We start from the raw sequence: 24,956 nt of genomic DNA, 5'->3' as shown, positions 1-24,956 counted from the left end.
GACATTTCTTTTGGGGGGGGGGGGGGGAATAGCCCGACCCAACCCCCCCTCCAAAACAAAAAATAACGTCTCTAATTTAAATTCTGAACAACTCGTAGTCCATTATTGGAGTGGTACATACACATATAGTTAAGTGACCTCCAAGCAACCTCAATTGCAATTGCAAGTTAACAGTGAACGATCAGCTTAAATTTATGATTCACAAAGAGGGGTACCCATCCACTAACGCTTGGAGAAAGGAAAAACATTGATCAGCTAGATACTTCGATTCCTTGCAACCCAGGGATTAGTCTACGGACTGTGTCGATCAACTAAACCTAATCACCCTCATTCCTCAATTAACGTTTCTCATGGAAGCGAGGCAAGGTTAAAAGAAGGAGATCTGGGCTTGAGTTTGCACTCTAGCCTGTCCACAGACCCTCTATTTTGTCCTGAGTTCGTCGAGATCGCAAGCTTAGCAACCCGGCCCGTGATATATAAACGAGGAGATTCCACTTCAAATAAAGGGTTATATTGTATTGTATTGTAACCAAAAGGCAAGGGGTGGGGCTAGCTGGGGAAAAACAAGAAAATAAAAATTATTTCTTCCGCCCTTTTCGCGGTCGCTCTCTCGCGCGCGTTCCACGAAAAAAAATCGCAAAAAAAATGCCTGTGGACAGACTTATTTGCACTCATTCAGCCCAGGCCCCTACCTCATCCAACACAGGTAATGCGGACAATTACTGCATAGGAAAACCATTATTCAGAAGTCTGGTATTGTGTACGGGAGGTAATACAATTTAACAACCTTCGTGAAAAGCCGTTGACTAAAACTTGTAGTTGTTTCAGCAAGTGGGCATGAACGTAGAACCTGCTTGGGCGTGGTAGGGGGGGGGGCGGGGGGTTGGGTGTGTGGGACACCAAAAAGCCAAAAATTAAAAGATTTAACAATTGACTCTAGTTCTGGCCAGGAAGACTAGCTCTCCTAGTAGAAATTTTCGCCAGTTACGATATCTGCCATAGTCTTCTGCCTTGATACTAGCTGTACATTTCAAAATGTTTTAAAAAGTTCAATTAAATTAAGCACAGTTTATTAGGTCCAATACCTGACCTTGAAATGACTTGATGTTCAGTTTACTTCTGAGAAAATCAGCCATTTAATCAGTCAATCAGTCAGTGAATCAGTCAATCAATAAGTCAGTCGGTCAGTCTTTTAGTTAAGTTGACGAAATCAATCGATCAATGTTATCAAAGTACTCAGTCCTCTCTGACTCATCTCAGACACTAAAAAAGTGGTAATTATACAACTGTTCTTTATTGGACTCTCAATTTTTCGAACCTCCCGATAACTCGAACCAAAAGTCGTTTCCCTCTCCTCAGTCGAACACTGTAATTTTACCCTCGATTTCTCGAACTCTCCGATTTTTCGAACCAATTTTCGTATCCCTTGGAGGTTCGAAAAATCGGGATTCCACTGTACTTTTTAATGCTTAAAAATTATGTATGAGCGAAGAAGAACGTTAAATCGGAACAACTAAAATTGCGAGAAACTCGCAATACCGAAAAGCTGCTGTTAATCTAATTTGCAGTTCCTTCCTTGTGATGCTGTAACGTACAAGACAGAGATTCACTTCCTTTTTCTGCCCTGTATCACCGAGCAGAAAGAGAAGGAAATCTTATGTCTTTTGACAGGAGAGTTTTCCACAAGGCTGATCATGAGTTTCCAGTATTTCTGATACAGGTGAAAATATTAAAAGAATTGGAGCTTTTTGTGTTCTTTATCAATAATTTTATTAACTTTCTCGTCGTTGTTAATTTTCCTCTACGATTTAGCGAAAGCAATAGATATATCCTATTGATTTTGTAACCACACGCCCCTCATGGAAATAAGCCTGAACTTCCTTTTTTTAAGAGGTGCTCCTTAATTTCTGACCGTCAAATACCCGTCAAATTGTCCGCCAGATACAATCAAACCTCCAATAACGACCATCTACAACTGCCACTTTTTTCGGTCCAGGCAGACAGTCCATATATTCACTCTTATTTTAACCTCTCTACATCGATCTACAACGGTCCATACGGGTCCCTCAGGGAACCACTCAGCCTTCTGCCGTTAATTCATCGGGGACAAGTTTGCCACTTGACTGAACACAGTTGAACCCGCTATTTCGAATTACTCAGGGGAAATAAAAAATAGTGCAAAATAGCGGGAGTTCGAAACGGCCGATAGTAAATGAGTGAGAGGGAAATCCCAGGGAAATGGTTTTGAACTCGAAATAGCGGGGAATTCGAAATAACCGAGTTTGTATTATTAGTTGGGTGTAACTGTAGTTCGAAATGGCGGGAGTTTGAAATAGCCGATACAGTAAATGACTGAAGGGCTTATCCTAGGGAAAGTGCCCCAAGCTTTAAACGGTTCTGTGTTTTAGAGCCTTCGTTTCTCTTTACCAGCGGTTTAGAAGGTTCGGCCTCGCTTCCATTTTTCTTTCCGCGAGGTTCTGGGCACGATTCAAGCTCTTAGGCTATTTAAAATCGCTGACTAATGCCAATAATTTTATTTGTTTACTTAGTGGTCGCTAAGTCACGTATTTCACGAGCAGGTGAAGATCGATAACTAACGGCGCTATATTGATGTCTTCTATGATGAAAACCCTTTCAACTAGTTGGGGAAAGCGATTTGTGCACAAATGAGGCGTGCCATCAATTCTTACAATTCATAAATCCGACGAATGTACTTTATTCAAAGTGTTTTCATCAATGATTTTCTCGTGTTCGTTTAGAACAATTATACTTTCTATTTGCAGTTTCCAGCAGGTTGCAAATTGTAATCGTTGTTGCACCAGCTAAATTTGCATAACTATTAAAAACGCCTTCGTCAAAGAGAATGGAAGTTCTCAAATCGTACTATTTCGATTTAAGAGCTTTCTCATGCTGTTTCGATAATGATTACGATAAACCATATCGTTTTCCAGCATGTTTCTCTGTTTCCATTCGCGGTCAAGTTACGCTTTGCACGATATTCAAATTTCTTACTGAATACAGCTTGTCTATTTATGCCACATGTCAACAAGAATTTTTCTATAATTTTCATTTCTAGTTCTCAAGCATAAGTATAGAATTGCCTTGTCGTATGATTAGAGTATATTAATAGGGTTAGTCAGAGGTTAAGCCATTGAAGCTTATGTGATCAGATTTTTTGGCTTAATCCAAAAAAGATTTTTTTTGAACCGAACAGCAGAGTTGTTCGGATTAAAAGTATCAACACTAACCAGAAAACGAGGGATGATGTTTGTACGCGACTGAAGAAACACACCCAATAGCCACAGAAACCAATACATGGCAGACAGATGATTTTCAATTGAACAAAGAAGCACCAAGAAAAGCGGAAAATTAACGTGGTTTTCCCAACCTATGAACGGCTTCTTCAGTTACACTTGAATCCGGTAACGAATATTTAAAGGAAAAGCTCTTCTGTTACGTTTTCCATGCTATACAGCCTGTTTATGAGCTAGATTTCTGAGAACACGCCATTTAGCACGTCGCGCCATTTTTTCCCATTTCCTCGCAGTAAAAGCCAGCTGCTGAATCAAGATCGATCGTTCAATTTTCGATTCTGTTTAACGTCGTTAATATGGCGTTTGACCGATCTGTCTTTTTGATCCGTGTTCTTTACAAGATCAACGCTTTCATTTTATCAGAACGCCACTATTATGACCCCCCACAACAAGGCGGAAATCTTGTAACCTTCGTCGTTATAAACTCCTGTGGAGCATCAGGTGAGAAGAACGACACCTTCAGGTCTTGGCGAGACCGACCATAGGGAGACAAAATTGTACTGGTGTACAAATAAAACAAGTACGAAAATAAACGAAACATCGGAACACAAAGCTTCGGCGTCGATTTATAGACAACATGTTCTTCTATTCGTTGATTAAATAGCCACGTTGCAAGAAACACGGCGTCAGTCGCTGTAAAGACCGGATGTCGCGAAATACGATCTTGCCCATGCGAAAAAGTCGTGATCTTTCACTAAAACACCACTATTCCAGACGACGGTCGAAGAGAACCAGCAATCTCGGATGAATGCAGAATCTCAATTTTTAATGTCCTTCGACATTTTCACAAGCGACAGCCAAAGAGATTACCGATCAGGAATCTTTTGTTCTTGTTCAGTTTGGTGTGCTGTAAATTATTGACTTTAGAAACGAAGAGAATTAAGCTTGAAAACAATTATGTCGATTGATTTTTATGGGACATTGTTTGCCCAGCGCCAAATTTGCATACGTGAAGTTGGAATCCATTGTTTTGTGTAAATCCAGTTTTACATTTTCGATTAAAAAACTTCCATTCATCCAAATATTAACAATGTCGTAACTAGGGTTCCACTTGATTGAAGATTCGAAGACAAATGACGTTTGGCCGTTCACTGCCCAAAGCAACTCGCAATTGAAGTTTAAACGCATTTATCTATTTCAAAAACCGTCTGTGATATTTCCTCGAACGTTGTTTGACATTACACTTCCTGATTTTCAGTCCAGTGTTTTAAAAACGGAAAAGAATCACACCACCTTCGCCCTCGTGCCACGCTCTGTTGTTTCCTGTGTGACGTCAGTAAAAGCGTCACGTGACAACAGGTGAAAACGCATGCGCAACAACAAGAAATTTGTCTTCTTTCGTAAGCAGCAAGAGCAACTGCAAATGGCGTTGAGTGAGTTGTATTTTTTGTAAAAATACTTTACCAAACGGTGTTATATCAGGACATTTTGAAAGAGCAGACGCCCTCTTGCAAGTTTAGGGTGTCTTCAGTGTGTTGGAGTGAGCGTCAGTGAAATTTTGGTTTTGGAAATTTGAAGTTACTTTACATCAGTGAAAGTGGCACGAGTTAGATGACTGTGGTGCTTGACCAACCCTCAACGGACGCTGTTAGGTAGGTCGAATGCGTCATATTTCAGTCCTCCATGTACCCTAGCGTTTCATCGGTACATGGTGGATCCATAAAGTGTAACTAGGAAGTATTTTTGCGACGATAACTACCACCTATTTCTGGTTTATAATTTGATATGTTTGTATGTTATAAGCTCAAGTTTATGTACAGCCAGCTCCTACTTCATGTTGTTGTGTGTGTGTTTCTCTGTGTTTCTAGCTTCATACGTTGGTATTGTTAGGTTTAATCATGCCAACCGGTTCCTTTTGCGCTGTTTCAATTGTAGAAGCGAAACTAGATATGGTCGATTTGTAAGTTCATTATGGCTCCCTTCAGAGCGAAGGTTAGAATTCAAATCAATACGCCTACTTGGGATGTTTTTCTCGAGCGTAGAGGAGCGAATTGTGATGACCATACTAGCTTGTCTTGCCAAATTTTTGATCGTACTTGAACGTCTCAACGCTTCTCTAGAGCTAGGATGTTTTTATCTATCATTTACCCCCATAGAGTGAAAGCAAAGCGATTCAGCGCTGAAGATTTTGTATATCAAGTGATTCAGTAATTTGACCTTAGTAAGACGAACTTAGCTTCGTAGAATAAGCAGAAAGCGATGGCAAGTCGACAAACATCGCTTCTAAACCATCAAAACGATGTAATTTTGATCCATTGTCATCCATTTGTTGTCTCCCTGATGTTGTAGAATTACAGACGATTCACTCGAATCATGTTGATAAATCTCGCGATTGCTCTCAACAAGCGGTAAATTCTGTTTCGTAAGTACTTTTACTGGCTCATCCACAAAACTAGAACGATATTTTTGCTATTTCTTGTTATCGAAACCATGTGCACCTCTTTTAATAAGAGAAAGTTTCGTTTTAAACCTCTTAAACATGTGCTCGCGTCCGCCATTTTGTTTTATCGACTTGTTTTTTATGCGACGACCGAAATAGAATGTCCTTGAGTGATAGCTTCTCTGCTAGCGATTTAAAACATGCTAGACGCCCAAATGACTAGAAATACCCCTCCAGATTTGTCTTGCTGGTTTCGATGTGTTTTCTTGACGGAAAACACTTGGATTCGGAACTTGTCTTGTCGAATTATGAAATCCACTTATGATGGCGGTCGCTGGCTAAGTAGAACCTCACATTTTCGAGCAGAGGGCATTCTCATCACGTCAAGGAAAGATTTACTCTTTCTGGAAATGCTATTGTTTGCTCAGATGAAGGGAAAAAACGCTATTTAGGCGCTTACAATGCTTGCATTGGAAAGGTGTGTCTCGCTAGTTCGTAGCCTTTTCTAGTGTTCAAATATTTATCGTATCTCAATTCATTTCGTGGAACCCTTTCTTCCGATTGCGAAGTTTATTATAATGTCGTCTTTTTCTGTCTTAATAATTGAATTTTCTACCCTACTTTTTTGCCAAGAAAGCCCGGCGTGTTTTCGCTGTCCTCTGTCATGAAAATTGTGGTCGCGATGAAGTGAACCGCGTCTGAAGAAACGTGTTTGTTTGAACGACTACCATCTGCTTGCTTCATCGCTTTCTACTATGGCTGTTATGATTAATGCACGTCTGTCGCTTTACAGGCCTTATTTCTCCGACACCTCGACTAATTCTTCGCTTAGAGAGTGTTTTTGCTGATGTTTATGTGTTTTATGTACCATATTAGTTTCACCTATTTTGGAAAACTCTTCGACTCCATTTGCGTTCCGCTTCAATTTTTGTCGCGATTTGCATGTATTTTTCATGACGTGGTTAGGTGCTTTGTATTCGAATGCGTGTTCAGAAAGCGAAAACTTATCCTTTCTTGCTTTATTTGATAGAAAACGCCGCTTTCTAGTTGGGTCGCTTTTTAGATCAAGAGTATTCACTGTGGTCGATAATTTCGCCTTGCAACCTTCGCTCCTCGTGAAGGTTTCAAAAGTCGACTTGTTGAGTTGAACTGTTTCGCTTGGATTACTTTTATCGAAACAATCTAGTATCAGATGTAAGCTTCTCCTTCATATATTTTGAATTTCTAATTCGCCAACGCTCCTTTTAAAGGCCGTTTCCATTTAATAACAACACATCATGGTTCGATTGCGTTATATTCGTACACATTCGTATACGACAGAAATAGATTACAGTTTGTTTTAACCTTGAGGTTTTTTTGAGAAATAAAGTGTTTCTTTACTGGATCTGTTGAATGATGAAGCATATATTTTTTCTTGTCCTGTTTTTAATGCGTTCAGGTCAAAGGGAAATGCAAAAAAACTTGCCATCTATAACAGCTTGCACAGGCAACCACGACATCTGTTAATTTTCAGAAGTAGGAGAGCTTGTTCGAATTTGAATCACCGTTCAACATGATCTGGCAGCATTTGAAGATGGCTCTTGCAGTCATTAGAATCCAACTATATTTATTGGACATTTGATGTTTAAATAGCAAGAATATTTCATCATAATACTGATGACAACTTTGTGTCAACCAAAATGCAAATAGATCTTCCCATAGGCCCATATCCATATCACCTAAGGCCCATTTTATGTAAAAGAACACCTTTCTTAATTTCTAGATTTAGAACTGTAACATCTCTTGCTCCTGTAGTTTTCTTGTGCGCTCATTAAGCTGATGTCGTCTCCTGCAATCCATGAATTTACGTTGCGTTCATTAGCACAAATGTTGCTTCATGTTATATTTATGATGCAAGATTCATTCATTCATTCCCCTTGGAGATTTGATGCATTTTGCATGAAGGCTGTTGTAGTCTAATATATGTTTCCTATCTTTTTGCCTGCTACGCATGGATATGTGCATGGGAATATTTGAATAGAAAGCTACAAAGCTTGATTTCTGTAGCAATTTGTGTTTCTGGTTGTTGTTTAGCTCGGAGACCATGTGGACATCAATATATTTTCGTAAGGGCTTATCAGTAGCAATCTTGCGTTGGATGTGTTCTTTTTATTCTGTCCCTATCACACCAAAGTTTCTATTGTACTTTTGTCAAGATCAGTATGCAACTCATTATGGGGCAGGAAACCTTGATAAAACACTTGGCCTGCAGTCTCTTTCAATATAGTAATGATAGCCTTGATTTAGAACATTGTCATCAAGACATTTTAAGGCTATGCATTAGTGTTGAGAGAGAATGATTTGACGAGCAGCTTTTCAATGAAATATCTTAGAACATCACCATTATAATACCCTATTATTCTAACATAGAAGTGTTCTATTCACATGGAGGGCTGTCAGTAAAGAGCAGAGTTTTCCTTTGCCAGATGTTTGTTAATGTTTACATAAGTGTCAATGCTCACCCAGAGCTGACTTGTCAAATTTGTTTCAAAGGTTTGGTTGCTTTGTCGAACACAATAGTGGACCATGGCTTCGTATTTAATGGCAGTTAAGCTTCCATCCCCTGATGAATCATGCAGATAAAAAGTAATGAGTGTCAACCTCCTGTTAGAAACAGCACCCTCAGGCCTTTCAAAGCCCATGACTGCTGGATCTGAGTGAGTAATTTAATTTTTCTTGTTCTATAGTATCACAGCACTGCTGACGGCCATGTGATTAGAGCAAAGAAAGTAATCACACATGGGATTCATTTGTGATTTGCTACAAAATTCTCAAAACTCTAAGAATCAGTAGGGAGAATTACAATGTTGTTGGGTCTGAAGTGAAGTTGTTTGTATGTTTGTTTTTAATGGAAACTGTTGGATTTATGTTGTGAAAGTTAACTCATGCCAAAGTTTTAGGTAATTGACGTTGTCAGATCAGTAATATAGTTTTGCCAACTAATAGAACACTTGCTTGAATAGTGAATGCTGCCATGTCATATTTATTGGTTAATAGTGTAGATGTACCTGTACAGCTGTATTAATTGCTGGTAATTTTGATACAGTGCACTGAGTACTAATAGGGGCTAACATACTTTCTTATCCATTATATCCATTATATTTCTTTTTCTTACAAACACACATGTAAATGATCAAATAATGTTTAGGTAATTTCACGAGTACTGCATGACAAAATTATCGTATTAATTAGTTAATGTATGTAATGAGGAAAGGTGATTCTGTTTGCAAATGGTGACACAGGCACAGAAAGAATGTACATGTTGTGGTTCAAATCTAACCTTGGTACAATCTGGTTTTTTCCTTTGTTTTATTTTATTATCATGTATTATTACCATACACCAGAACAAAGGAGAATACCAAATGGTACAAAGGGTACAATTAAAGCACAACATACATGTACATAGAAGATAGTAACCCTGGTTTCTATGGTGCTTAAGACTTGGGAATATTAATTCTCCTCACAGACAGGATGTTAATACTGCTACTGTTTCAACATGGAGTTTTTCAGTTATCCCTAACATTATTTCAGTAACAGAAATTTTCTCAAATGTGCAGAATGTATCTTCAAACACAGTGTTCAGCTTCTTAGGAGTTCCATTATAGAGTACCAACCTGCAGTGATCACTGTTAAAGTCACTGAAACTTGGGCATGAATCATGAATATAAGGATAGAAGGTTCTCGGCATTAAAAGGACATTAAAAATGATAATAAGATTTACCAAGTCAGAGAGCAGTTTTATTAACACCAACAGACATTTAGTTGTTAGTAAAAATATGGTAGCTTATTGCTCCCTGGCTCTCAGGGAGATTGATGTACTATTCAAGTTATTATGAGATAACAGTCCATTGGAGACTGCCAACTTATTTTTTGTTATCGTTTCTTTCTGTGCTTGGATTTTCGTCTGGTTCTTTTGGAGTTGTGTCTGATTCCCTTGATTTATACCTGTTGTTTACACCTTTCATTTTGGCGTTGACTTTAACCAAAGTGTAACATTACAGCTTTATTAAGGTAGTGTTCTGTTGCTATCTATTGTATTTGTTGCTAAGTAACATGGGTATTTTGATAGAAAGCATTATTATTGTTAATATAAACATCATGGAACAAGTAAAGTAGCAATACCCTCTGTGATTATTTTTCTTTTCTGATTTGACATTGAAAGAGTGAGGAATCTAAAGAAGACTGCTCATTGTGTTATTGGAACCTAAACTGCTTTTGTTTTGAAATGGGCAGTAAACCTCTAATCCAGTTATGCAATGATGAAGTTTTTATTTCAATGTTTGCCCCATAATTGTAAATAGAATTGTCTACTGCCTAAGTTTATAGCGAGGAAAACAGGATATAGTTTTTCAGGGCTAAAATAATGCTCTTTATTGTTCAATCCTAAACATTCCAAATGCTCCAGGGATTGGGTTTTATTACAACCAGTTGTATCAAATTCAGCAACTAGATATTCTCCAGCTGAGATTGTGGAATGTAAAACAATATGTTGTCATTTGGTCTTTGTACCCTCTGTTGTTTTGTACTAAGACCACGCAAACTTCTATAAAATATCATTTTCATGTTTGACCTCTCATGTCATCTTCTCTCAACTGAAACAGAATTTATGGTTTTGGGTGACCACATATTCCTTTTGAGACTTGTGCTAATAAATAAATAATACTGGTAATATGCCAAGTGAAAAAGTTATCATTTTAGCAGTCTCGTGTTTACAAATGTACTTTACAATCAAGCAAGGATTAATGCTCTTTGTCCCAGCTGCTGTATTTCTTTTCACTTCAGAAGTGGCTCAGTGATTGAAATGGCTTTGTAATTAGTTATGGACAGACACAATTAAAGTGCTAATAAATTGTTCTCATTTATTTTCAGCCCTCAGCCTGCTGAGTCTAGCACAGCACCAAAAATGCCAAGTATTGCCTCCATTCGCCACATACCCCATATCTTGGTAAGCTAAGCTAAATCATTCAAGGATGAAGTTTACAAATGAAACTCCATTTTAATGCTGGGGGTAGCCCTGTGAGGGGCTTGCATCCCATCCAGGGGGGAGTAGAAATGCTCCTAGTCACTTCATGCTACAGAAACTGGGATAAGGGGCCACTTGGCCAGTATGCAGACTTACCTTAGTTGCCTTGCTGTGTTATTCAACAAGGACTAAGTGGCCTTGTGGGTATACAAGCTACTTAGTTAGAACTATGGTGGACCCTTAAGGATGCCAGCTGGTATTATGGCTTGGTATTAAGACAATTGTTTAAAAGTTCCACCAAACTGTTCTCAGTGGAAGCCCAAAAATGTACATTTACTTCTACTTGTGCCAATGTGTGTTCATGTATGTACATGTTGTGGTTTAATTTTTCCTTGGTACAAAATACCAGATTGTACCACACCCAAGGTAAAATTGAACCTCAACATGCTCATGTAAACTGTGGTACATCTTCTGTTAACCACTCCACTGGGAGCTATATAACTTTTAAGTCAATAGTATTACCTACTAATAAATTATATACATTATTTTTGTTCTTACCTTACGTATAAATAACCATTAAATTTGTATTTTTAAATGCATCGTAGTTCTTAGTAAAGTAGGTCATTGTTTTCTTTTAGGCTATTGTTTTGTGAGCTTTGAAAAGTCAATCTAACGCCAATTTTTTTGTAATTTCACTTGTCGCCATTTGGTTGCTTATACTAACATGCTTTGATTATTTCAGGATCATAACTATGGGCAGCCTCCTCCCATGACGCCTCCTGATTCTAACAGTCCAGGGCCTGAAGATGGTGATACAGGGAATGAGGATGATGAAGATGATGGTGTTACAAGGTGTATTTGGTAAGAAAGCTTATTACTTTCAACTAGGAATATTAAGTGACCTAAACGTGCAGTTATCAACTGCGTTTGCATCCTTCATCTTCTTGGCAAGTAGATATTTCTCTGCAACATCTTTCTCAGGGATGTAGCTGAAAAGACAGTTGGCAGACACATTTGTAAAAGTTTGGGCTGCTTTTCTGGCTTGTTGAGCTTTGTCTTTGTTCTCTAGTGAAGTTTCAGCCAGTGATAAGCTCTCTTTCAGCTGGTGAAATTAGCTTGTAACCAGGTCTTAGCTGCATCTGTGATCTTTATTGTAGCTCAATCATTGTTCAAGTATGGTCAATTGTACAGACTGGAAAATTAATCTTGGAGAATGGATAAAGAAAAAATTCCATTTAGTATTACCATTTCTTAGAAAATAAGACATCATTGGGAATATGCTAACACTCGACGCTTGAAATATTAATAAATGCATTTTAATGGTTCACGATCATTCTCTCTCCTTCTAGTGAGTTTGATCATGATGATGGCTACATGATTTGTTGCGACAAGTGCAGGTTTGTTTTCCTGTGTTGCTTACATGTAATAGAGCAATTTCGATATATTAAAATTCAGCCTAACACAATAGACCTCAGCACGAGGCTCCAAAATAAACTCCACAAACTCTGTAGTTATTTCCCGTAGCCTCGTACTGAGGTCCATTGTTTTAGGCTGAATTTTAATGTTTCGAAATTGGTCTATTGTAGAGTTCATGAGAATTGTGCTGGCTGGTTTGTCAATGTTACTTTAGTTCATGTATGTGTAACTCATATTTCCAAATTTTCAAGTGCATAGTATGAAAATTTTCCAAAAACTGTAGGAATGATGCTGTATGGAAGGATGCTCAAATTTATCTTTTCTTTTTTTTTGTAATTTATTTTTTCTTGTAGTGTGTGGCAGCACATAGAGTGTATGGGAATCAGCTCTGATGCCGTGCCTGAAAACTACCTTTGTGATCAGTGTCAACCGAGGTAAGAAACATTTTCAAAATGAGTAACCAAGTTATTGCGTGCAACTATACTTGAAAATCTAAAAGGCTATTAGCTGTATACAATTTTTTTTCTGTGTGACATACATAATCATTAGTGTTTAAAGTATTCTGGTACAGCCTTGGACAAAAATCAATGGCATGGAGTAATTAATTAGTTAATGGAAAAGACTGCTTGAAGTGTCGTCTAGACGTGTAGAGTTTTTCTTATGTAAAATGCTAGGGAATTGGTTAATGCTTATCTCAAAATTATAAATTGTCCTTGTTGAATATCAATATGTACAATACCATACATGTAGATCCGTTCTGCATTTAGACAATATCCTTGGTTGATTAGACTCCCTTTGTATTCATTGCACCTGTCTGCTTTCAAGACAGTGTATTGCATTGACACTGGCTTAAAAATATATCAAGGACTCTCACAAGTATATTCATTTCAATAACAAAGTGAGATTTACGTTTTAAGGACATTGTCACTCTTTCTTTTCAATTCCCATCTGCATGTAATATACTTTTAATTGTGGACCTCTCGTGAAGTGTACATTTTTCTGCCTTCCCAGAACATTGGACAGAGAACGGGCCAGGGCAATTCAAGAGCGGAAAAGAGAGGAGCAAAGTGGTAGGTCCTTGAATTGTCCTCATCCTTGAGCACTCATTGATGGTTTCTCTAGGTTTTTCCTTGCCTTTGAACATAAAGCTTCCTTGCAGTCACTAATAGAATGATTTCAGAGATGTTTTGATTCTTTTAGCTAACATGTAACACTACGCTCATTGGGTAAGCAAGGCTGTGGTCAAAGATAAAATTATGAGGAGCCCAAAGGTTCCAAACCATAAAAACCTGAGCTAAGATGAAAAAAGTCAGTTTTTCAGTCACCCAAAGGCACAAAGTTAGTCACCTATGGCACCCAGGCGTTTCTAGAGCACAGCCCTGACAACTGCCTCTTGTCCTTTAACAATATTTTAATTTCTTGCCTAGTTTTTTACTGACCAATTTTTTGTGATAACATTTTGGCTAATATTTAAGCTCAATTAGATGTCTTTCCATTACTAGTCACCTTTTGATAAAGTTGTTGACAATTCTAACATAAATATCTTTGCCTCTGTAAGATGATGACGACGATGATGATAGTGAAGAAGACAGGGACACGCCATCTTACACTGCCATTTCTAATACACCAACAAGGATCACGCTAACAGCTAAAGTTAGCCAGAAGCGAAAACGGGGCCCTAACAAGATCAAGGTTAAAGATAAAGATATTCTTCATGTAAGTAAAATCTTTTATTTTGTTGGCATCTTCATTAACCATAGGGAATCTCTTTTTTTTAACTGTTAATTTTGTGATTTTCTTACTGAATTGTTTTGCATAACAGGCTAGTGAAAATCACGATAAGGAGAAGAAACCCAAGAGAAGGCGGGTAGGTGCAAAATTATTTTCCTTCTATCCCAGGTTCTTGATTTTCTGTAGTGAAGCATTTCTTTTAGGGTAAGTTCTGAAAATTTAGTCATTCTTGTTGGGTGTGTAGTTGATAAATGTAATTTTCTTTATTCTTCACAAAAGTCTGGGCAATGGATAGATACAATCATAGTTGTTGGAAAAATTATATTTTTGAAATTCTGCCTGTGTACCAATTGCTGGAGTTGTTACAATGTAAAGACACTCCCAGATGCTTTCAGAATTTGAAAGAAAAAAGTTATTTGGGTTAATGAAGGATAAAAATTGTTGTTAGTTTACTGATGTACCCTTGATCTGGTTGTGATACAGAGACAGAAGCAAAAGCCTGCCCCTGGATTTGTTCCTGGTGAGTTGATCTCTTCCTCTAGGCTTTCAAAAAGCTTTTTTTCATAGTCTTCTGTTACCATGACATGTATATTGTGTGGTTCCTACATGTATGTGTGTATACAGGGCTGTGCTCTAGAAGCACCCAGGTTCAACAGTCGTCTGACTTTTGCCTTTGGGTGACTCGATAAAAATTACTTTTTTCATACAAGCTTAATATTTTTGTGGTTAGGAACCTTTGGTTCTTTGAAATGTTTCTTAGACCACAGGCTTGCTGTATATCTGGCACAATATAAAATATAGTTTGATAGATTTGATTGACCAAACAGAGTGTCCACTGTACAATTAATATTTTGATAAGTGTTGACTGGCTTTTTATATGCTTTCAAAAATTTTTCTTAATTAGTGTTGAACATGACACAATTCCCACACTTGTCTGAAGTTTCATTTTTTCTTCAGTTGATGAGGAAACTAACGAGGCATGGGACAACACATGCAATTCTTTTGATAATTACGAGGAGTTGAAAGAAAATATTTACAGCAAGGAGCTGGAACAACTAGCTCTAAACTCAATACAGGTGTGTTTGTTTGTTACAATAACAACACTGCATAGTAAATGGTTTGAACCCAGGAGTATCAATACTTCGTATAGTGTGATCGTCCGCGTGAGTGTAGTTCTGAAAAGAACTGTTGTTGGTGACAACCAACAGCAGTTCTTTTCAGAACTACACTCACCTGGATGATCACACTATATGAACTAATAACAACACTATTCATTTTCATTGACAATTTCTGAAAGTTTTTCCTAGAGGCAATAGCTCTTTTCACGGATAACTTTTCTCATTTGCATTAGAAGGTAATCCAACATGTATGTGAGACAATTTCAGGCAGTGTTGTAGTTTCTGCCCACATTTGCCATGCCTTCAGCAGGGCTAACAAAAAACGTGAATTCCAGCTGCCCCTGGGACAAGTTGCTCTTAAATTCTGGTTGCTATGGGCAAGTCTTAGTTTGCTCTTTTAATGATTTAGTTGGCAGATGACTTACCTGATTCCTTGCCCATTGGGCAACTGAGAATGAAAAGTTACTTGCCCAGCTTGTCCCTCACAATGGGATGGCACCTTTTTGGAGCCCTGATGCATGTTTAAATGAGAAAAGTTAACTGTGAAAATGGCTATTACTGTTTACATGTCCAAAATTTGGAAAGCCTGTAGGAAGCTTGATCACTTGGAAACAATTGACATACTGTAAAACCTTCTTAACATGTAGGATACTTGACCATGTTTTCTGTGTGCTTGGTAAACACTGGCACATGGTGTTTTAAAATGGGTAGTGTGTCCTTTTTTAACCACTCACCTTGAGTGAGTCTGTACCTGTATCTTAAACTGAGTTTGTTTTTCTTCAGGAAAATGGATTCTTGCCATCTGTTGCCAGTGATGATCAGCTATGCAAAGTTGTAGAAGTGCAGCAATGTAGAAAGGTAAATGTTGTTTGCTACTTCCTAGCTTATCCATTCTTGATAGTTATTATATGTAATAAATTGATCTATTTATTGTCCAATTAGTAAAAATGGAGAGGACTGCTAAGTTTTATAAGGCTATAGGAACATGTTGGTTACTGAAACAAACCTATATTAAGCATTGTGATTGAGGTGGAGTTTGAAATGGTGTTGATCTTCTAGAAACATTGATCAGATCTAAATCATATCGCCTTTCTGTTGTTTTTGTAGGGTATCGTTGCCACAGAAGACATGGACAAAGACAAGTTCATTGTTCAGTGCAAGGTTAGTGTTATCGTACATGAATGTAACTGGAGTTAATTATCTGGACTGAAAAAGAAGTAAGACATTCAAATTGGAAGTAGAAGATGGTACACAAAGAGAGTTAATATTTTCTGCTTGGTATGGGATGGTTCAGGACTTGGTGCTTTTTTGTAGTTTACTTGTAGATCTCAATTGCAACTCTCTTTTTGAAGCCATACTGGAATCATTATGCTATTTCCCCAAAACCGTAAACTAAGAATCTGGGGGAAACTTGAGGGCAATTTTGTGACTTTTGAAAAATGTTTTTTCTTCTTTCTTTCAGGGAAAACTCATGCTCCTCTCCAAGTTTGAATCAGAAAATCCATTTTTCAAAAGGTAATTTTTCTGCTTTTAATTAGTGCCTTGGTTTAGTTTTTGAAATGAGTTAAGTTTAGTTTGGTTTAGTTTTTCAAATTAGATATAAATGTATCATACATATCCTACATGTAACTGTAGGAAATGAATGCCTTGGCCACTGCTGTAATGTAATGTGCCATAATGTGTTGTTGGGCAGGACAGTTCACTTTCACATGTAGCACTGGCTGCTGCAGAAATATGCCAGAAGTTTACTGTCATCTATTATGGCATAATGGTAGGACAAACTGCATGTAACAGGGCTTGGGCTATCTGCAGGCACTGTGAACAGGGCTGCAACAGTGGGATTAGGAACACGCCAAACCACTTCATTGCAGGGGTTTCATTAATGTTTTAAGCAGGAAGGCAACTGGTTTTTTACAGGCAGGCAAAACTATTTGAACAGAACTTCTTTTAAAGCTTCACTCTCCGTGGTCAAACCAGGCGGTCAAAACTGTCCTCCCCACCGGTCAATTTTCCCTGTTTCCAGCCCTTTTTGAAAGCCGTGCTTCATGGATGCTTAGTTTGCCCACATGTACATGTACATCTAGCTGTATGTCTCTCTGAGTAAAGCACCCCGTATGCTTGTTTCTCATGTACAGGTGCAGTCCATACGTCTTCTATTATTCAAAACTTGACCACTTACAGTTGTGTGTGGATGCAAGAACTCATGGTAATGATGCAAGGTTTGCCAGAAGGTCCTGCTCTCCCAACTCGGTGGTGAGTAACATTTCACAGGTTCCAACTTAGGACAATTCCAGTCCTGTGCTATTTTCACCAGCCAAATCTGGACAATTGAAGTTTCAGATTTATTTTGTCTTGGAGTAGAGCAAAAATATTTGACACATTTAAAGGTGGATAGTACTGCTGTTTGTCATAAGAAAAATTGTTCTCTCTATGGTCTAACATTGGATTGAATTTGCTATTTCAGGTCCGGCACTTCATGCTCAGTGGGAGAGTCTGTTTAGGGATCTTCTCGTCAAGTCCCTTACCAAAAGGGGCCGAAATCACAATCCCATTTGAGTTCCAGTTTGAAGAGTACAATAGCTACCTGGACTGTGCTTGTGCTCAAGACATGTGTGGCGTGATGAAGTACAACCTTAAATTCCAGAATCAAAATCATGATAACCACACACAAAAAAAATTTAAGGCACATGACGAGGATAGCAACTCCGGCCCACATCAAAAGATGTCCCCCCTCAGAGTGTCACTGGGTAATAGTCAGAGCTTGCAGGTGAGAAAAATAAACATCTTGTGATGTGAAGGTTTGATATGAATAAAATAAGTTAGAGCAGTGTTAAAAAGAGTGATGTTGTAAATGTAGTTGTTTGTAGTGGTCAATGTGCTTAGCTACACATGCATATAGTTAGTTCACCTGCATGACACTTAACCTGACAAAATAAATATATCAACCAGACATAATAGGCTTAAACATTCCAACTGGCAGGATGCAGACCAGTTGGCTATTTCCAAGCATGACTGACAAGGTGAACTTGGGTCTACCTAGAAACAACTTCAGCTAAGTTGTCAGAGTGGGACTTGAACCAGCAACCTCCAGATTTCATGTCTAGCATACTAACCACTCTGCCATGCTGCCTCCACCTGAGTAAGTGATGATGATGCTAATGTTATGGTATCATGGTTTTGTAGGGTGACAGTGACTCTGACATAGAAAACAACCCTGAGAAGCGAGGCAAGAAGAGCAGAGAGGAAAGAAAGCTGGAGGCATACCTGAGGCAAATTAAAGAAATGGAAAAGAAAGAAAAACGGAAACAGCAAACCCAGAAAGAACACAAACATGAGCTGATTAGCCCAGTCAACCAAGATGTGACGTTTAACAAGCTCAGTAAGAATATTAAGGGGATAAAGAGGGCCTTGAGTAAGAGACGAACAGGAGCACCAGGCTTTAAAAGAAAGCGAGCCAGGCTGTCAAGTTGTTCTTCAGAACCTTTGTCTCCAGATGATCACAGCAGCAATGCCACTACTCCCACGACGCCAAAGGTGACATCTGCGTCGTCATTACCAGAACAGGAACCTAGCACTGTGACTCCATCCACTTCACCTAACAGAAGCTTTAGGTTTCCTAAGGATACTAAGCAGGTATGTAATTATTGAAGGGATAGGCTGGGTGTCATGATGAAAGATATGTAACAATTTAATCGAAAATTGTGCTATAATCATCTCATTTCCAACTAGTGTGAGTGGAATAATTGTTTTTCCCCAAAATGTAGAAAACTAAAGTAAAATGCAAATAAAAATGAAGTGAAAAATTATGTGTGAGCTTACCATGTTAGGTTTCCAGCGCATGGTTTAATGGGTCATATATAACATAGAAGCTGAGCCAGCGAACACTCTTGAATTGCATCATCCAGTGATCCAGGTTTTAATGAAAACTGTTATAAATTTATTTCCAAAAACTCATGTTGTGTTTTGTTTTTATTTCAGAGTGTGGAAGAAGAGGTGAAAGAAACTCCCACCAAAGACACCACAGTGTCTGTAAAGACAGAGCTAGCAGATCACAGTGAAGCCTCTACTCCTAACTCCCCCATTACACCAAGAGAGGAGAGTGAACCAAAGCTTGTACTCAGCACTGCCAGTAGCACAACTGAACAAGATATTCTACCAGACAGTGCAAATACTCTTTCAGAAAATGTGTTGCCTGCTCCTGCTGATACTGAGTGCTCACCAAGTACAGTGGATAGTAGTGTGTTAGGCAAGGACTTGAATAATTCACTTGCAGAATGTCTTGTTGAGATAAATGTGGCTGTCGGCAGTGGCAGAAATACTCCAAGTCCATGTCCGTCAACTTCAGGTAGTTATTTTCTAGTGAAGTCTGAAATTATATGGTGCTATCGATATTGATGTTACCCCTGTCTACAACATACCGCTAAGTTTCCCAGTTCTTGCAAAAATAATTCCTCCACCATATCAATGCCCCTTGATAGCTGATTGATTCATGTTAGAGACCTCCAATCTAATTGTTCCAAGCTATAGCTCTAAGCCTTGCTATCATTATGGGGAGAGCTACTGTGCTACACCTGTAGTTGATTTTCCTTCTCCAAGAATGCAACCTGAGGTTGATATCAGGACTACAAGTCATGTCTCCCAGTTCCTTCATCATAGTGGTTTACTTACATTTTGTTATCGTATTCACCCGCGCATAGGCTCCCCAACTAGTGCAGAGAGTGTAACAAGTGGTTACAGTGGCTCTGCTACTGAGCGAACAAGCCCAGGACCTGCGCCTGGAAGTCCTGTGGCATCTGTGAAGTTTGGCCACCGAGTTACAAGATCCAGCCCTTTGTATGGATCACTAAAGAAGGTACTTGAAAGCAAGACTAGTTTCAATTTTATTTTTAGCTTGAGATTCAGTTAAGCTCAATTATCAAACATCTATTTGTGGAGTATGAGTGATCAATGGTTAGCTTATCCTAACAACCTTTCAAAGTTGTTAAGTAAACCAAGGTAATGTAAAGAAGCTTGTCAACACAAGAGGAATGTTTTTTTTTTTGGTGTGACACTGAATTCTCATCACTAACAGTGAAGGTACTGTATGATAATCAGTAATGATAATTAGTATTTTGAGAGATGGATGAAAACCTTTTTTTCCCAACCAGCTACAATTTCTTTGTTCTTTCCCTTGCAGAGGTGGTTATTTCAATACCTTTATGGTCAGAACATGGTCAATGAAAGGCCTCCAAATGGTTTCAAACTCAATGTTGGCAGTGCTGTGAGTGGGCTGGTAAATGGTAAAACAATTCCGTCTTCGCTGAGGAGAAATGGTCTCCCTAAAATTATAGGTATGTATATCTGTGTGGAATTTCCCCAGTGCTCTGTTCCCTTTTGTCTTCCTCTGAAATGGTTCACAGGACCACGCAGCTGTGTGCTTTGTCCATTGTACAGTTAACTATGAATATGAAAAAGAAGCTTTTTAATTTTACCTGGTTTTACCTGTAATTGTAATTCCATGTTCTTTGTCATGTTTCAACAGATCCATTGCCCCTCAAGAAACGACATTTAAGAAGGTACCAAAAGATGGCGTCTGAATCAGAGCAATCTGCTAATTTGACATCACAAACTATATCTGGCGAGGCGCTGTGCGAGGAACCACTTATTGTAAGCTCACCTGTTGCACTGGAACAGCAAGTGCAGATTGTATTAGCGGACAGTGTGAACGACTTACAACCTCATAAAGAAGAACCTATCACAAACAATGAACGAATTTCTTTGAGGGAACAAACACTTTTGAAAGTTAACACTTCTATTGCATCAAGCTCAATAGAGACTAAAAATTCAACAGTCACTTCACAGAATTGTGCTATCACAGTGACAACTAGTGACTCTGGAATTTTGCAGAGAAGACCCAGTGATCCAAGACTTGTAAATAACTCGCCCGTTACTAGCACAAATCCTGTTTTGTCCCCTGGTTATGGTGTTCCTTTGGTGACAAGTTCTGTGTCACCTGTAGCTGTGGTGACGCCCATCGCTGGGCAGTCTGTGGTGCAGTTTTCTCAGAGTAATGACTCGTCTGGAACACCGGGAAAGAAAAAGGTGAGAAGGCTTAGCTAAACGACGTTCTGGTTTGTTATGTTACAGAGGAGAACTGTAGGTATGAACAATTTTTATTTTAAATAATATCAAACACTAACGACTGTGTTTGACCACATTTCCAGACACTGAGAAGAGAGTTGAAAATACGACTCGTAGTGCAGTATTTTTGATAAACTTCGAGGAGTGTGGAAATGTGGTCAAACACTGTCTCGAGTGTTTGATATATCTTCTCAATCGAAACTAAAACTAAGGAGAAAACGGAGAAATAAAATCGTATAAAGCTATGCTTCTTAAGATCAGATATCCAAACACCTTCACAGTCGTGATTTCCTTTGTTTAAACTTGATGAATTAATGAGTTTGAGAAAGATCAATCCATAGTTAGATATCAATAATTCCTTGATATGCTGTAAATTACCGGTATTCTACAGGTGGGTTACAAATCACACAGCCTTTTAGATCCACAAGTAATAGAAACAGTAATGTCATTATGCAGTTGAGCTTAGCTATTCTTTTATTCTGCAGGTGTCCTTGTTAGAATATCGCAACCGATCTCGTAACAGACTGTCAGTGGACTTGCCGCCAAGAACGTTCCCGCAACATACAGCTGTTGTGACGCCTCCGTCGAACTCTTCATCTGCATCAAGCTTCTCGTCGTCGGTTATAAAATCGTCATCTCTAAGCGCATCACTTCCGAATCTCAGTGCATCCTCTACGACGCCATCGCTTGTTCATCGACCAGTTGTCAGCGGTGGGGACATAAATGGACCTCATTTGGAACCTGTCAGTCCGGATTCAGAGGACAAATCATCTGGTAAACAGATTGAACTGCTGACATAAATAAAATGCTATCACTCTGTGTTGTCGACATGCAGTGTCAGGGGTTTCATCAACGTTTTCAGCAGGAGAGCAAGTGGTTTTCACAGGCAGGCAAAACTTTTGGAACTGAACTTCTCAATCAGAAAAACTTTCCAATACATGGTCAAACCAGGCGGTCAAAACCATTCTCACGGCCAGTTAATTTGCCTGGTTCCTGGCCCTTAATGAATTCCCTGACTGTGTGTGCGTGTGCATAAGGTTTTGGTATTGGACTGATACTAGCTTGCAACTGAGGCCAATGCGAGGAGTCTTTTCAAATGCAAATGAGGTTTCTTTTCCATGACATTCCTCCACATGGGCATCCATTGTAAGCTAGTGCCAGTCCAGTACTAAAAATGCGAAAATGGTCTTTTTGTTTAGAGGGACATGTTATGTGACCTTTTTATAAAACAGCAGGCCTTAGTACCACATGTAGGTAATATTAACCCTGCACTTTGAGTTCAGAAACACAATAAGATGAACGTATTCACTGGCATTGTATTTTTTTAGTTCTCTTGCGTCGGCTGACAAAAGCTCCTAGCAGTGCGTATGACAGAGGTAGTTCCTCTTCAAGAGAAGGAAAAGGCTTCATGTACGGTGACGGGGATTCACGCCTCAAGAGAGGTGAGGGTTTTGAATATCTCTTGAAATTTTGTCTGATGTCTGGTGATTTCCTTCTTAATTAATGCTCGGAGCGTGACAAGACACTTGTTTGCTTGCAGAAATTCAAAAGAAACATGAAGAGCTGACAAAAAAAGAGGAAAGTCTGGCCAAGGCCAATGAAAAGCTGTCATCATTCTTTGCCGTGCACCTGCAAAAAGGTATTTCTCTTGTTAATAGTCATGTTTTTGAAACCAGTACTTGGTTAAAAATTAAAGGGCAGGTTTGAAGTGTAGTTTTTTCCGTGTTGACTTGCCGAACATTAATTTTCATTTTCCAGTGTGCATATGGAATCATTGACTGCTATATTCGTAAACTAAGGCTTAAGTAACTTGGCATTTCTTTTTGAGTATGCATATATAATATAACTATACTTTCGCACTGGTCCCGAAAAATGGAGTGGCTTTTGTTTCTATTTAAGTTTCGTATTTAACGCCTTCTGCCCCTCTAACCTTAGATTCGAAGCCCTCAACAGTGGTTGGCAGATCTCCAAGCAACAGTACCAGCAGCAACGAGTCTTCTAATACGCCTGCGGAAATAACTGGTACGTTTAAACTCTGCCTTGGGTTTGTGTAACTTGTGGAGTCTGATAACCTTTGACGGAATGAAGGAATAGTTCCACTCGCTTTCCGAATTCATCAACGAAATTTCTGGGACTCTTAGTCAACGAAAGCATGTTGAACGCTGGTAGAAATATTTGTGTTGACTATTAATGAGCTTCATGGGAGGCGCGGTGGCCTCATAGTTAGTGCGCTTGTCTCCGGATCGAGCAGTCCGGGACATTGTCTTGTGATCTCGAGCAAGACACTTTACTCACCCAGTGCCTCGATCTCTCCTCCCAGGTGTATAAATGGGTACTGGGGAACTTAAGGCTGGGGATAACCTTGCGATTGACTAACATCGTAACCTGAGAGGAGTAGAAATACTCCCGGTCATTTCATGCTACAGAAGCCGGGATCACCTCCGGCCTGATGGGCCACTTGGCTCGTATGCAGACTTCACCATTAATGTGCTTCACTTTGTACTTGTGCAGGTGATGCTATGGAAATTGAGGACGAGGATAGTAATTCGAACTCCAACATCTACATAAACACTCCGATGGCAGTTGCTTCCTCGCACACACACTCCACACATATTCCACATCGTCCCTCGCTTCTCTCACAGTTTCCTCAAGCGGTAGGTTTCTGCCTTTGTCTATTCGCTCATTTATTTATATTTTTGCAGATTGACTTGGCATTGGAGCGGTTTTCTATCGAGTGTAGTGAAACCAGAACCAATGCAATCACTTCAGCCAATCACAAAAGACACAGACAATCCAGTGAACCAATCAAAACTTGAAGTAATTACATGCAGCTGACTCAAAGCGCGGGAAAACGTGTGCGAACGAGTCACGATTGGTGTTGGTTTTAATTCTGATTGGATGACAAAGTGGCGCGAGTTTTAAAGCCATTCGTCCAGCGTAGTGATGCAAAACCAATACATCGTTTTCACTGTCACGCAATAAAAAAATAAATTGAAAACCATCCAGTTGAAAACGCTACGAAATTGTGATGTTATAGAAGATAACTAAATAAGACACTTCTCTAAGTTTTAGGCCTGTGCTTCAGATATAAGTCGAAATGTTTTGCAGAAATTTACACCTCCATAACCCTGAAATTCAAAATGCTCTGTTTGCAAACGAAGCACGCTATTGAACTGTAAAATTTTAAACAGATATAAATATACCCCCTCTTATGCCTGATGAGGATGAAAACTTTGGTGGCTCTTTAGTTTTGGATTTTAGAAAGTGATGACGTAACGTGAAAATGATCTATTGCTTTTCAACACTCAAATGAAAACCGCTCTATTCTAGACTATACCTCCAAAAAGCTGGTAACTTTCTTTTCCACTAGAGACACTATATAATGAATTAATTTTTTTTTTCTTTCAGAGTTACAGAATAAGTCATTCACATCCAACTCACTACATAGCAACGGCCGCGCCCCAGCTTCCCTCTCCGTCACAGCCACCGCCGCGGATACCAAACAGTTCGCCTCAATACTTGGTAACTAGTCCTTCTGCTCCAGCGCATGTCCGTTTTCAATCGCCGTACCAAGCCGCTCCATCACAGACGGCTGGGTTCTACCACCATTGACCTGGGCTCTAGTGTCCTGTCTCCCTCCGACTTAAGAGAATATTGTAGTTAAGATGCACTTCTGTAGTAATGTATTAATTTGAAAGGTCTGGCTATTGTAAATTTTCCTGTTAGTGTTGTGTAGAGCCAAGCTCTTGTCTGCAAGGTTAGCGTGACTGTTGGTTTTGGCTTTGTGCGAGAGAAAAAAAATAACGCAGAGAGCTTGTTATATAAATTGTAGTTAAAGTGGTGATTTGTGGTGAGATTTTCAGCGAGTGGTCAGC

The 24,956-nt window shown here is 39.0% G+C and overlaps 1 protein-coding gene across 1 annotated transcript in view; it reads left to right on the top strand.

Annotated features, from left to right (window-relative positions):
• The first annotated feature begins 1,674 nt into the window (after window positions 1–1,674).
• LOC145460400 (uncharacterized) overlaps window positions 1,675–24,956 on the top strand; it is a 23,513-nt gene continuing 231 nt past the window's right edge. The window contains exons 1-27 of the mRNA XM_081445179.1: window positions 1,675–4,906; window positions 8,227–8,390; window positions 10,603–10,678; window positions 11,439–11,557; window positions 12,046–12,093; window positions 12,466–12,546; window positions 13,124–13,182; window positions 13,671–13,828; window positions 13,935–13,979; window positions 14,327–14,363; window positions 14,801–14,919; window positions 15,745–15,819; window positions 16,069–16,122; window positions 16,424–16,476; window positions 17,097–17,214; window positions 17,426–17,728; window positions 18,145–18,594; window positions 18,940–19,306; window positions 19,659–19,813; window positions 20,138–20,291; window positions 20,483–21,042; window positions 21,567–21,855; window positions 22,410–22,523; window positions 22,622–22,720; window positions 23,017–23,103; window positions 23,593–23,735; window positions 24,490–24,956. The exon at window positions 24,490–24,956 is cut by the window's right edge and continues 231 nt beyond it. Coding sequence (XP_081301305.1) covers window positions 8,323–8,390; window positions 10,603–10,678; window positions 11,439–11,557; window positions 12,046–12,093; window positions 12,466–12,546; window positions 13,124–13,182; window positions 13,671–13,828; window positions 13,935–13,979; window positions 14,327–14,363; window positions 14,801–14,919; window positions 15,745–15,819; window positions 16,069–16,122; window positions 16,424–16,476; window positions 17,097–17,214; window positions 17,426–17,728; window positions 18,145–18,594; window positions 18,940–19,306; window positions 19,659–19,813; window positions 20,138–20,291; window positions 20,483–21,042; window positions 21,567–21,855; window positions 22,410–22,523; window positions 22,622–22,720; window positions 23,017–23,103; window positions 23,593–23,735; window positions 24,490–24,693 — 4,035 coding nt within the window. The 5' untranslated portion in view covers window positions 1,675–4,906; window positions 8,227–8,322 and the 3' untranslated portion in view covers window positions 24,694–24,956. The remainder of the gene's footprint in view (window positions 4,907–8,226; window positions 8,391–10,602; window positions 10,679–11,438; window positions 11,558–12,045; window positions 12,094–12,465; window positions 12,547–13,123; window positions 13,183–13,670; window positions 13,829–13,934; window positions 13,980–14,326; window positions 14,364–14,800; window positions 14,920–15,744; window positions 15,820–16,068; window positions 16,123–16,423; window positions 16,477–17,096; window positions 17,215–17,425; window positions 17,729–18,144; window positions 18,595–18,939; window positions 19,307–19,658; window positions 19,814–20,137; window positions 20,292–20,482; window positions 21,043–21,566; window positions 21,856–22,409; window positions 22,524–22,621; window positions 22,721–23,016; window positions 23,104–23,592; window positions 23,736–24,489) is intronic.

The sequence above is a fragment of the Orbicella franksi genome, chromosome 11 (assembly GCF_964199315.1).
Source record: "Orbicella franksi chromosome 11, jaOrbFran1.1, whole genome shotgun sequence".
In the NCBI taxonomy this organism is placed as follows: Eukaryota; Metazoa; Cnidaria; class Anthozoa; order Scleractinia; family Merulinidae; genus Orbicella; species Orbicella franksi.
This window is presented reverse-complemented; position numbering and strand designations above follow the sequence as displayed.